The sequence below is a fragment of the Grus americana genome, chromosome 1 (assembly GCF_028858705.1).
Source record: "Grus americana isolate bGruAme1 chromosome 1, bGruAme1.mat, whole genome shotgun sequence".
NCBI lineage: Eukaryota > Metazoa > Chordata > Aves > Gruiformes > Gruidae > Grus > Grus americana.
Genome location: NC_072852.1, coordinates 199875307 through 199889141, shown reverse-complemented (window position 1 = coordinate 199889141; position 13835 = coordinate 199875307). Strand labels below are relative to the sequence as shown.

At 38.7% G+C, this 13835-nt stretch overlaps 1 protein-coding gene across 6 annotated transcripts in view; it reads left to right on the top strand.

Moving 5' to 3' along the window:
• The window catches only part of IFT88 (intraflagellar transport 88), a 58359-nt gene that overhangs the window by 3529 nt on the left and 40995 nt on the right, over window positions 1-13835 (top strand). The window contains exons 3-10 of one of the 6 annotated variants that reach the window (XM_054824180.1): window positions 2415-2488; window positions 5356-5449; window positions 6481-6543; window positions 7277-7333; window positions 9006-9059; window positions 10942-11005; window positions 11082-11151; window positions 12058-12148. In XM_054824180.1, the coding sequence (XP_054680155.1) occupies window positions 5360-5449; window positions 6481-6543; window positions 7277-7333; window positions 9006-9059; window positions 10942-11005; window positions 11082-11151; window positions 12058-12148 (489 nt within the window). In that variant the 5' untranslated portion in view covers window positions 2415-2488; window positions 5356-5359. Of the gene's footprint in view, window positions 1-2414; window positions 2489-4181; window positions 4735-5355; window positions 5450-6480; window positions 6544-7276; window positions 7334-9005; window positions 9060-10941; window positions 11006-11081; window positions 11152-12057; window positions 12149-13835 lie in introns of those variants that run through there. The other 5 variants (XM_054824190.1, XM_054824169.1, XM_054824160.1 and 2 more) reach the window with 5 other exon arrangements.

Below are 13835 nucleotides of genomic sequence, written 5' to 3'. Positions count from 1 at the left end.
AGAAACTTTATTTTCTAACTTGAATTCTCTTAATGTAATTTATGTATGTTTATGCACACCAACTCAGAGATCACAAATATAAAATGGATTTTTAAATCTCCTACAAGAGACAAAAGGCTTCTTTAACTTATTGTTTCTATGTTAGGAAACATTAACTGAAGAACTTTATGGTAAAAAGTGCTATAGAGGTGTGTTTTTAACAGCTCAGAAACAATGAGATAATATATAAAGAGTCTAACACCCATACTGTTCATACAGTTGATAACAAAGGGAAGTAACATGCAATATATATCTGTTGATGAGATAAATGAGCCCAGAGTATCAAAGCTATAACATAGACCAGTCAGCAAAATACTGAACAGTTGAAGTTTGAATTTTCAAGTATAGGAAGAGCATGATTTCAGTCTTTAATTTTTTAATTTGTATTTGTCTTTAAAATAATTTAGATACCATTAAGTTCAATTGCCATTCAACTCTTAAATTTTCAACTAAAAAAAAATATTTTGAAAGGTTAAGTATTAGAAAGGTTTTAATTTTAAATGCATTCCGTATTTTCTTTCCCTTCAGTAATTTTTAGAGGTATGCTGACAAGATCTGTTAGTTCCCAGAGGAGCAGTTAAAAGCAGTTTTGCTGTTTGTGGCAGTCGAGCTAGCTGGAGGGTCTCCACATGACAGCAGAAAATTCTGAACACCTGGTCAGCCCAGAATTCGATGCTAGAAAATTCCTTTTTAAAGACGATAATGGGAGAATTACTTTTTCGATTCAGACTATTTTCTAAAAACACCAATTAGTGGCTGATCAGACGAACAGTTAAAGTGCTAGAGCAAGGGTGAGGCACGGACTAACAGTGATTATAACAGGCACATGGTGACCAATAACCCCCGAACCTGAGTTAGTAGGTCTTGGAACCATTTGTCTTGAGTCCTTATTTGCAATGTTACTGCTGCAAAAAGGCAGGTACACCATGTATTGAAAGGCAAAGAAATTTGTACTCTTATATAGCTTCATGGTCTCCTTAATCTGCTGTAAATTTTCACTGAATTTACTGGATTAGGTACTTGATGTCTTGAAAGCTAACTGAACAAATGTGATCAGATCTGCAGTTTGCTTCAGCTGCACTGGCATCTAACTTGGTGCCAGAGGACTGATCTGGGGCAGGAATGAAAATCAGAAGGTGGGAAAAGAATGGGACAGCTTCATTTAGTGACAGTGCTAGCTTAATCCAACTTAAAATGATCAGGAATTCACTGCATACAACATTGCTTGGGCTCTATACTAAATTTATGATGGTTTTTTGGGAGCTTCACATTCCAGGTTGCCCTCTGGATTTAGCCAAAACCAGTCAAGACAGTTGCATCATATGGGTTTCTCCCGGTAGCATGATCTTGTTAGATGTCCTATAGTCACAACCCATGAGTAAGGTCCCATGTTGCCACAAAGGATCCTGAGATTTTTGAGGTTTGTGTTAAATCTTCATGCATGAAGGTCTATTTATACTTCATAGCACCAGAAAAAAATAACTGTAGATGACACAGCTTTTAGAAACATAAATAAGTCTGTTGAGACTCTCATGTTGTTGTGAGGATGTCAGAAGTAGTAGCTGGACTGAGAGGCCAAGGAGCTGGGCCAGGGAGTGTTCCCAGCTCCTGGCCCCTGGTGCACACTCTGGCAGTGTGGGCAATGTGCAGCATTGCCAGGGGCTGGACTGGGCGCTGGAGTTGACTCTCTCTGGGGTCAAAATAGTTCAGTATAGTGTTAGTTAGTTAGCATTCTCCCAAACAATTGCCAGTGTGGTCAGGGACTGCTTCCAATGGCTGGTTTGAATGTATATAGCCAGTTTTGGAGATTAAGAAAATTAATATGAACATGGTCAGATTCAGTGGTGCCTTGGCACCATTTCATTTACAAAATAGATGCCCTGCCTTCTTATCACAGTGCCTTCTTTCCACTGCCCCAGATAATTACGCTGAAACATCAGAATATGCTGGGCACTAAGTATGCCCAGATCCCTGATATGGACAAGCAGGGGAGCAGAGCTATGGCTCTTGCTACAGAATGTACCTGCTGCTTGGGTACATATGAATGTGTCTGGGAACAGTCAAAAAAAACCTAAAAACCATAGGCTCAATTATATATGAGGAGTCACAGGCAGAAAAGGGGGACTAGAAATGTATCTGTATTTCTTATGCTGAAGTTCATCATCTGTGGCAAGTAACTAACTCACCTGAATTTTTTTCCCACCTTAAGTCTGTTATTCTGCAAAATATTTGTATTCCAGATTCTCACGTCCAAAGGTCTCGAGTCTGAAGTTTCTGTGTGAAAGTGGTTCATGCATGGAACGCCAACAGGTTAATGCAAGAAGTGATAATGTCTTAATACTTCTTTACGTTATCTTTGTTTCTCTTGTTGGCAGCCAGAGTAGAAATACCTTTCACTCCTGTCCTCTGTGCCTTATCTCTTCAGAAAGGACTTTGAGGCTCAAAGAAGGTGAGCAGCAGAAAGCCCTGACATTTCATAATGCTCACAAACCCTGAGCATGAAAAGGGTGTTCCAACTGACTCTGCACTGTATATTGTCTCTGCAGCTTTCTTATGCCATAAGCATAAGGCAGTAGGTGTAGTTAGAATTGGTCTTGTAAAATATTTTCTCTCTCAAAAGTACTGTAGGCGTGTTTGGAGGTCCCTGCTCTATTCCATTTCCCATTTAGGCATGGGAAACTTTCCTCAGGGTGTAACGATTTGCTGTGGGCAAATCAGGTGACACTTGTCAGCGTTTCCAGAATACCAATTAAGAGAAAGTAGTAAAAATGGTAGTAGGAATCATATTTTCTAAGACATTAAAACCTCTAATTTTTTATTTAATTTCAGAGATTATGGCAGATAGGAAGCTTTAACAACATTTTATTGAGCCTTTCAGTTTTGAGAGCAGAGGGCATGGCCCAGCAATGGTTTGGCGCTGGAGAAACACGCTGAAGACTTGCACTGTGAATAGGTGCTCTCAGGTATGGGACATGCTCGAGCACAAGGTTTGACAGCTATGCAAGAAACCATTTACTTTACCATAGTAGATTTGCTTTTTTCTCACGACAGCAAATCTTTAGCGTAAAATACTGATTTTCACCATAAAATGACAGCATGTTGGCTTTACTCTTGGGAAGAGACAGAAAGAAATTTAAACCAAGTATAAGGATGGGAGAGATGTCTTGAGGTCCCTTCCAGCCTGAATTATTCTATGATCTTGCAATCCTAAATTCCCCATTACGGAGAAGTCTAGAATTTTCCCCACATTCTGTATTTTAATTGCTCTCTATTTAATGTTTTAGAAACACTAACTTATTTATCACAATAATTTTTCCTTTAAAGTCAGTAAGTATTATCCACATTGCAGACTTTTATTTGCACACTGCAAAGCCATGTCTAGCAGACAACAGATCTTGTTTCCATTTATGTTTTCCTTACCACATGGACTAAAGGTAGGCAGCCTGACGAGCCCACTGTCCTTCACAGTTTTGTGTTCCTCTTCCAGAAGATGAGGAAAGCATGGGGGGAAACAAAATTTGTTTGTAGATCCATCATATGACACAACTTTTATTCCTTAGCACACAGGCTCCCATCTTGGAAATACGCATATCCTAATTCAGGAAATTAAGTGCATGTTTAAATGTTTGCAGGATCAATTCAGAGTAAGTCCTAGAATAAGCAAAAAGTCAAATTTAGTTCACATTTATCTCTAGTTCAGTGATCAACACTAATCCACTTGAAAAATGTGTCCCGAAGAGTTCAGAGTAGTCTCCCACCTAAAAGATAGTCATGGAAATGTTTGGACTTGTCTGGGTTCCTCCCTGCATTTTGGAGGACAGAATTTTCTTGCTGTTTAATTTGCAGAAATGAGATGAGAGTTGGCTTTCTTTTTTTTAAACCCCAAGACTAAGCACGGGCAAGCCGATCCTGGCAGGGAGCAGAAGGGCGGCCGGCCGACCAGCCAGCCAGCAGTTCTGACAGCCGAGGGGATGAATTATGCTCTTGGGCCGCCATTTGCCGCGCGATCTTCCCTTCACAGCAGGCGATACCCGCACGAGGGCAAAGGTTTCGCAGCTGCTCTGCGCATGCGCAGGGCCGCGCGCTCCCTCGCCCCAGCGTTGGGAGGTACCCCGCTCCGCTCTCCTCTCTTACCAACCGGGCGCGGTGCATTATGGGACCGCGTCCGCTGGCGTCCCCCTTAGCAACGCGGCCCGGCCCGGGCCCAGCGGCCTCTGTCTCGCTCGGGCAGGGGGAGCGGGCCGCGGGCGACCGGAGATCAGGCCGTGTGCGTCGCAGGGGTGTTAGCACTGTCGTGTTGGTTACCTGAGCCTCGCCGACCTGCCGCGCTCTGCTTGTCCGCCGTGCGCTCGGTGCGGCGCAGCGGTGTCTTCCCGCTGCCACCCCCGGCGTCGGGCCCTGACTGAGGAAACCCGCAAAAAGAAGCGATTCGGCTTCGGGCCGCGGTGGCGCCGCGTACGGCTTAGAAGAGGCCGCAGCCAAGTGGAGAGCAACGAGGGACATCCTGCAGCTGGAGAGGAACCGGCCCTCTGTGGGGTGTGCAGCACTGCATCCTGGCTGAGGCTTACTTGCTAAAGTGCATGTATTTCATATTCTAGATTAAATCAAACGTTATCTTCCTAAGATTTTTATGAAAATAGGTAGCCAGGCAATGAGAGACCTCCTTAGTGTCATCAGCGAGGAAAAGACTACAAGGTGAATGCAGCTGTATTAGACAAAGTATTTGTGAAGAAAGGCATTGGAACCCAGGCTTCTTTAATTCTAGTTTTTAAAAACTGCTCGAATTGAAATCACAGAATTATATGAAGAATGTTGCATGTAGAGAATATCTGTGGCTGTGTTGATATAAGGACAGAGGTGAAGGAAGGAAGGAAGATCTGAAGCCCGAAGAGGTGTCTTTCATTAAACTGACTACTATGGTTTGGTCCAATAAAAAAAAGGCAGACTTTGGAATATGAGAGAATTACCTTAAATCTGAATTATCTGAGAATGTAAAGATACCATTCTAAAAGTGATAGTTACTTGTTATGATAAGTTTTAATGATAAGTATCTTTAAAACAATTTTCATGACAGTGGTATAAGTACCTGACAGAATCTAGTTCTATGAAATGGTGCCGTTTAATATTGTTTATAGGTGAACCATAGTTTTTATGACTAATTACAGTTTATTTTTTATTTCAAAGGCAGCAATTAAAAACTAAAATTAAATTTGAGCTCTTTTGAACTTGTAAACCTTATTGCTATTTATATTTTGCATTTTTAAAGTTATATATAAAACCACAGAGATAATATTTGGCATCTTAAATTTTTCACAGCAAAATGATGCAAAATGTGCATCTGGCTCCCGAGGCTGATGAGGATGATCTTTATTCTGGCTACAATGATTATAATCCCACGTTTGACACAGAGGTAAAAATATTTCCTGTTTCCCACCTTTGCCATATGTAGGATTTTAACTTCTAAGTACAAGATAAGAACATGTGGGTACAGTAATGCAGAAGTGTACTACTGCTTTGAAGTGAAATTTTCTTTATTTAGCAAGAGATATATAAAGTTTCACCAGGATCTTTTTGAAGAATTTTTTTTTTGATAGTTTTCTATTCCAACAAAATACTTGTGTGCATCTCATAGCAGATCTAATATGTTTTAATGGTTGGAATTTATGAAGTATAAAATCCTAGTTATTCGAAGGCCATATTCACATTCAGGAACATTCAATGTGGTGTTTCCCAGACAGTGTGCAGCTGGAAGTTTTCTGACAAAAGAGGCTACTTATTGGTTAACAGGTCATTGATCTCTTACTGTGCTGCACCTGAAGGAAGTAACAGTGGAGGAGTCCTGCAGGTCTCTGAGCTACCGGTATAGTGTCTGGGATGACTTAAGGTAACCCTGCAGACCACTTGCTGGTAATTGCAGGTGTAGTGAGAATTGGAACGACACGGGGGTCCATTAGTCCAAACCCACTACCCTGCTAAAAGCAGGGTGAGTGTTGCAAGACTTGGCATCTTGTGTGAAATCACAATGCCAAATTCATGGGAGTTGCAGTGTGAGCTCAGAGACATGAGATATCTTAGTGTGTTGGTGTGACAGGCATTCTTTTTAAAATTTAGAAATAGTGCTAGTAGTAAGCTTTTGGACAGAAATAAAATTTCATGTTATATGTTATCACTAAAGCTCTGCTTCCTCAGTGTGGTTTTATTTTTCAGAGAATAATGAATTTTTACATTTCCTAATCTAAAATACCAAAAGAGATAGACCAAATAATATAATCATTATTTATTGTCAGTAAAACCTGTCATTCAGTTATCGTCAAGTTATGTATTTTTGGAAGAAGACTTGTTTTTTTACCAATCTGCTTTCAGTAGTCATAAAGTTTTGGAATTGTGGCTTTGAGTGTTGTGGTTCTAAAAGGGATGATATTTTTATTTTATCTTTTCTAGGATTTAGAAAATGACATAGCTTTTCAACAGGCAGCAAGAACAAGTCATGGTAGAAGACTCCCTGTAAGTACCTTTTAAAAAACATTGCAATAGTGTAGACCTTCTCCAGAGCCCTAGCTCTAATTTTGGCACTGGTACAAACTTATCTGGGGAATCTCTTAACTTTTTTGTCTACTACTAACATGAAGAAACAGACTACAGTTATTAATATGAAAAATAAGTAAAAAAATTAGCAGAGCACAAGTTCCATTAAGTTCTGGAGTTAAACTAGAACAAACAAGGAACTTTGGTTGGAAATGTGTATTCGTGTTTGACAAAATGAGATAAAACCATGTTAAAGAGCAAAATTATATATTCTGAAAAGACTTTGTTTAATATTCTATGCATAGAATTACTCGCCTTGACATATAAGGTTGAGATACATAGTAGTGGGATTTAGAAAACTGCATGTAATTGTTCTGATAATTTTTTTCTCCATATTCATGTAATTTACATTAATTTTCTTACTTTCATTTAGGTGTGACTTAATCTTTTATCAGTTTTCAAAACTAAATGTAAAGCTGGCACCTGCACTTTAGAAGTTCATACTATATTTCTAAAGAAGAGCTGGGACTGTCTGATTAATATTACTACTTTGCCATAATAAACTGGTTCTACAATGAGGATCCTTTCTATAACAATTGAAGCATTCTTTCTATGAATTCACTAGAGAAACTATATAGAAAAACTGATAATTAACACATATGGTTGTTAATTGGTGGGAGGTTTTTTGTTTGGTTGGTTTTTATCCACCCAGGTGACAGCCAAAATTCCTGGTACATCAGCTTCAAGACCTTTAGCCACTGGATTTGGGGTATGTTTTTGTTTTGTTGTATTATTAATGAAAATGAGGTATTTACCAAAAAATAAATTTACCATTTAATCCTTTGCACAAAGTGAGCTCTTTTTTGTCTAAGTATTTCTTTCCAGTGAGCTGCATGTATTCATTAATTTTAATTAATTCATAACTCCACACTTGACCAAGGCATGATTACAGATTTATTCTTTTTTTTTTTTCTTCTTTTTCTCCCAAACCGTACTACAAATCAGCTTCTGTACTGTATAAGTCAGTAGATTCCAAGGTATTAACCTGATTTTCTTGCAGGGGGAATTGGGTGGGTTGTTATTTGGGCTTGAGAAAGTTTTTTGAAACATAAGGTGAAATTAAGTCTTAAAAAATATGGGCTTTCAAATCACCTCTAGTTTAATCAGAAAAAGTTGGTTATATTCTTTGGTATGCTTAACCCATTGTAACTCTTAAATAACTAACGCTTTAACCTGGTTTTCTATGGAAATGGAAGTTATGCAGTAGTGATATATCCACTGTCCCCTTATCCCAATAAATTTGCAACCTGTTAGCCTGTCTCAGTCAAATTTGAAAAGATAGTGCTCTTAGATATAAAGTTCCTGTAAGTTTTATGACAAAGAAGGAAGATCACATTGCTTTAGATCTCTTACGCGTTAGCTGGGTAACAATTTCAAGTACACCTAAATTCTATTATAAATCACTGAAATACAACCTTTAATCTGAACCTTTTGTTACATCCTCTGGATATATTCCTTTTGAGACCGTTTTTTCTTAGCAGTTTTATTTGCAGATGTTTAGTGTAGTACCATGCTGTGACAGGAAAACCATCTTGTTAAAGAAGTGCACAAAAAGCACTTCCTAAGGATAATAAAGACTGAAATGTTTATCTGCATTAGTAGAGCTAGAAACCTCCAAAGCATTGTCCAGTCTACAGTACTACCTGTTTCACTCTGCAGATTTGCTTCTCCTAAGCTACAGTCCTTGTTAATGTAGATTCAGCCTGAGCTGATAAAACGGAAAACAGTCATCATGTGGGATGGATAGTGGGTAAAATAATAAAACATAGTAGGAATTAGGGGAATACTTTTTCATGGCCTGAAACCCTTTAATTTTGTCTGTTTGTAATTTATGTTTGTAGCAACCCTTAGCACTTATTACTAAATATTTCTTATTTATTTCTTGACATTTTTAACACTACTACAGAAGGACAGTATGTGGCATGTCAGCTAATGGAAAAGATATCCATTGGCAGTTTCAAAGTATATCTTCATGAAAGTATGTCTTAAAATCTGCCCCTATATTAATCTCTTATCAGCTGTACTCAGATTCTTACTGAAGTATTTTGTGTAAATTACTTGTTCAATTTCAGTAATTTAATAATGGTAAGTACTACTGCCTCAGATAAATTTCTATGGATTTTTTTTTAAAGGTCTGACAGAAATATCCAAATATATAAAAAACAGTATTGTGAATTTGTGCTGAGGTGTTCAAAATCTTTAAGTCTGCCAGGCACTGGCAGTATATTGCATGTGAATAACATAAATGGGAATTTTTCTATGAACTGATGTGAGAGTAGATCAGCTCTTAAAACTGAAGTGTTGAGAAGACTCTACATACCCTTTACAGGCTTCTAATGCTTTGTGAATGCTAGTTTCAAACAATCTACTTATTTTTGTAGTCAAAGGCAACTTTAACTTCATCTATGGGAAGACCAATGACAGGAGCTATACAGGTAAAAGTTTCAGTACTTAACATTTTATATTGAATTGGAACAGCAAAGTCTTTTGATAAGTGTTAGGGTTTGATACAAGCATGTAAAGTTCATTGAAATTATACAAATTATTACACTGTTTTAATTTGTCCTTTTTTTGAAAATACTACTGTCAGAAGGCATGAGGGTTGTGATGAGTATTTTATTTGAGCACAGGTTTGGAAGCAATACCAGTATAGTGCTTTTTAACACTTATTGACATGCAATGAATAATTTTTCATTGAAATAGGAGAGAGGTAGTTCTGGTTTTCATGTTTTTCTTATGTACTTAATACTCTAATAAGAATCTGCTGCAATTTATCGATGACTTTCCCACCACCACCCTTACGTATATTGACTTAATGCTAATTATATAAATAGCCACTATAATTCTTTTGTGTCAGTCCAGGTGGGAAACAGGAGTTACCAGGGAGCATCAAGAGTAGGGCTATTCCCTAAGGGAAGGCAAGCCTTTCTTTAGAAGGAAATCGCATGGCCAGCAGTGCAGGGACCTCAGCAGCCAGGACCCAGTCCCACAATACCTGAGCAAGGCAAGTAAGATCCACCCAGGAATGGTGGCCATGGCCTACCAAAAGTCTAGAGCATAAGGCAGTATCATGGTGATGAGGCAGAGCCAAGGCCAAGCCAAAAAGTCAATGCATACGCCAGGTTTAGGACTAACGATCACTGGCCAGATCCATAGTGACAAGGCAAGGCTAAGGTCAATCCAGGAGGTTAGTCCACAGGTTGAACTCTGAATCAAGGGTCTTAGTGGCCAGGCATAGCTGTGGCTGATGTGGAAACCAGTAGTCCTCCAACAAAGCTCAGGCAGGGGCTGAGGGCCCAGGGTTGAGCTTAAATCAAGCTCCTGGACCCATGGGTGGGGTGTGTGGCTGGAGGCCCCGGCAGAGTCCAGTCAGGGCCATTAAGGTTTATTATTGCACTCAGTGTCCTGACAGGAAAGTTTAATAAGCTGGCATGGGATGAGGTCAGACATTCTTGTTGGGAGGCATTGTTTGGTAATAAGTTACAAATACAAAAAAACCTGTAGTTTGTTTGTGCCTCTCCTGGTTTAGATAAAGTAAAATTTTCTGATCCATAATCTTATAGGATTCTCTTTATTGTCAATAAAAGTTAAAAAAGCAACTGAGTTCTGAAACACTGACAGTAAGCTAGAGTACATTACAGATCTCAAGACCAACAATTCTTAAGAATTTTCTAAAAATAAAAGATGTTTGAACTTAGGTATTCTGAATACATATAAAATTTGTGTCAGTTACAGTTTCCAATAGCGTTTGCTCCTCTACTTTTTAGACTGCTATCATAGAATCATAGAATACCAGGTTGGAATGGACCTCAGGAATCATCTGGTCCAACCCTGGTCCAGCACAGTCTAGACAAGATGGCCCAGCACCCTGTTCAGCCAAATCTTAAAAGTGTCCAATGTTGGGGAATCCATCACTTCCCTGGGGAGATTATTCCAATGGCTGATTGTTTTCATTGTGAAAAATTTTCCTCCTGTGTCCAATTGGAATCTCCCCAGGAGTAACTCGCACCCGTTACCCCTCGTCTTTTTCATGTCACCCGTTGTAAAAAGGGAGTCTCCATCTTCTTTGTAGCCACCGTTTAAATACTGGAATGTGTGATAAGGTCTCCCCTAAGCCTTTTCTCAAGGCTGAACAAACACATGTATGATGTATAATATTAGAGAAACAAAAACATTTTTAAAAATACTCAATTTACTGAGGTGGTAAAGAACTGATTCTTGTATTTAAAGGTTTTGTAATATGTAACTGATGTCCACACTGTCCACAATCTGGTTTTTTAGGAAGATTATTTTAATACATCTTCCTTTTTGTTTAAGGATGGAGTTGCTCGACCAATGACAGCAGTGCATGCTGCAGGTTACACTAAGGCAGCTATGAGAGGTATGGTTTGTAGAAATCACCAGTTGCCAGAGGGAAATGTTATTTTACAATTTTCAGTACTCTGTTAATTTTGCAGGTTCTTCGTTTGATCCTCTTGGCCAAGCAAGAGGTCCGGCTCCACCTCTGGAAATGAAAAATTCAGACAGGTTTGTTCAGTTTTGTATTAAATTATTTCAAAGCATTAATAGTAACAAAAGAACAACCATGGGTAGAGTTTAAAAACATTCAGGCAGTTATGAAACCTTAAGGGGCCAAACTTTTAACTTTGTGGAATATTGATGCAAACATTTATGCATGTGGTTAGCTGACTCACCTGAGCAGTTGCACTGACCTTCATGAATGTCTGATTTCAGTGATTTCTGGTTCTGACTGTAGGTCTGCTGTTTTTTTCCTGTTCACTCTGACCTTAGCACTTGAGTAAAACTGAGATTGTGAAAGTTTTGCAGGCTGGTGTCAATGTTGGGGAGTTCACCAAGAACAAGTCATTTAGCTTTTCAATACAAAAAGTGTATTCCTTAAATATAGCTATATAGAAATAGGGAATCCTACTGAAATGTTTGGTTATTTAACTGAGGAAAAAATCTAGATAAATAATAACTTTATTAAAATCTGCATTTGCAAACTTTATTAAACTCTGCATTTGCAAGCTATGCTTTAAAGTTATCTATGCAAATAAAGGTTTAATTAATTGCTCTTAGTACAATATTGCATTTAACTAGGTGTTTGATTTGAAAGTTTTCCCAGCCCATCTGTTTGTTCTGTCATTACTTCTGAACAAATCAGGCCCATGAAATTTGCATGTCTGTCTTGTTCTTATAAGAGGATTTATATTTTCTTAGTTCTCTGTTCTCAGATTAGAAGTGTGAATATGTTATCTTTGGAAGATCTTTTCTGAGCATAGTTTCACATTATATTTTCTTTGATGGGAAAACCAGTTAGGTGTGACATGTGATACATCACTGTGTTGTTTTATTGAGACTATCCTGTGTATAAGCTTAGTGCTTGCAGTTATGCTACCAGTGTTAATCCTTTTATTGTTATTTTAATTTTAGTTCAGAAGAGAAGATTAGACAGTTGGAAAAAAAAGTGAATGAACTGGTTGAAGAAAGCTGCATTGCCAACAGCTGCGGAGACTTGAAATTGGTAATTTTTCTGGATTTCACTTCACTTTTGGTATTATGTGAAGAACGATTTGTATAGATAGATGTTTCAAACTGACTTGGGTTCAAACATTTCAAATTATTAAAGTCATCTTAATTCTAACTTTGCTATGACTCTTCTAATCCAGTGATGCCTTGTATTGCGGGAAAAAAAAAAGCAGGAGCTGTATTTCTTGTGTGTATATTTGTTAAGATTTCAGTGTCGCAAAATCTCCCTTCCCCATATCGCCGCTGGCCTCTTCAAATGGGTCTGATCAATTAGTCATACTGGCACAGACTTGTCTGGTCTAACTTGCGGTCTCTATGGGAGTGGGTGACCCCTTCTTCAATACCAGGCTTGTCGTTGGGATCTTTGCAGCATTTGATCGTCAGATGTGTAAGGATCTTGTCTGAGTGACGTTCCATTTCCTTGATGTTGCTTGGGCTTTTTGGATAACATAATTTTCATCCAGGACTGGTACTCAGCACCAGGGTCAATCTCACTTAAGCCACCTCCACAGTACCCTTCCATATCAGGGGCTGTTTGGTGCTATAACATATGGTAGACACTATATCGCTTTTGTTTCACCAAAAGGAGTCAACATCAAGATGAACTGTTTCATCATCATAGAATCATAAAATGGTTTTGGTTGGAAAAGATCATTAAGATCAAGACCAACTGTTAACCTAGCACTGGCAAGTCCAACCACTAAACCATGTCCCCAAGCACCATATCCATGCGCGTTATAAATCTTCTTTCAGTCCTTCAGCCAAGGGGACCTTCCAAGTTAAGCAAACACCAGTATCCTTCATAGGACAGTGGTAATAAAGCACATTAGCCTTGGGTTCCAGTGTGTCAAAATAGCCTCTAACTCTTCCTTCTTAGAACTAGGCTTATGTTGTATTCCTTATGCTTTGAACCGGTCGGCTCTGGTAGAATCATAGAATCATTAAGGTTGGAAAAGACCTCTAAGATTATCAAGTCCAACCGTCAACCCAACACCACCACGCCTACTAAACCATGTCCCGAAGTGCCATCTCTACATGTTTTTTGAACACCTCCAGAGATATTTCACGTTACAGTGGCAGGAGCTGCCCTTTGTAGAGAAATATCCTGTGTTTTATGAAGAAGCATACTTGGTTTGAGGTTTTCTTCTCTCTTCAAGACAGCAGGTTAGCTTTGGAACTAGTATACCAAGAGTTTACTTTTCTTGTCAATGATTTCGTCTTGTGTAGTGTGAATATTTTCAAACACAGCATAGGGCGTTTACTCTATTAGACTATAACTAGAAGATTTCAGTTGTCTTGAGGACTGTGTTTCAGGATGGGTAACATTCCATATCTTTTTGCCTACTACAAAGAAGCATTCTATCAATTGATTTTGAGAAAAAAAGCTGTCCCAGCTCTCTGAATGCATTCTTGTTTCTCTGTTCAAAAAGCCTGATATATGCCTTTCTTCAGTTTGTGCAGCAATTCCAGTGATCCTGGTTGAATTAAGACAAGATTGAATATTGATCATCTTGATTGTGGTAGGTCAGTCTAGACAGTTCTGATATCAGGATGATACTGTGCTGCGTAACGTGTCTTTATGCTTGCGCCTACTAGGACAATCATCTGGAATCCTGGTCTACCTCAGTCATACACCTTTCCAATGATTTTTGGATTATCTGTTGAGCTAATAGCCTGATAGC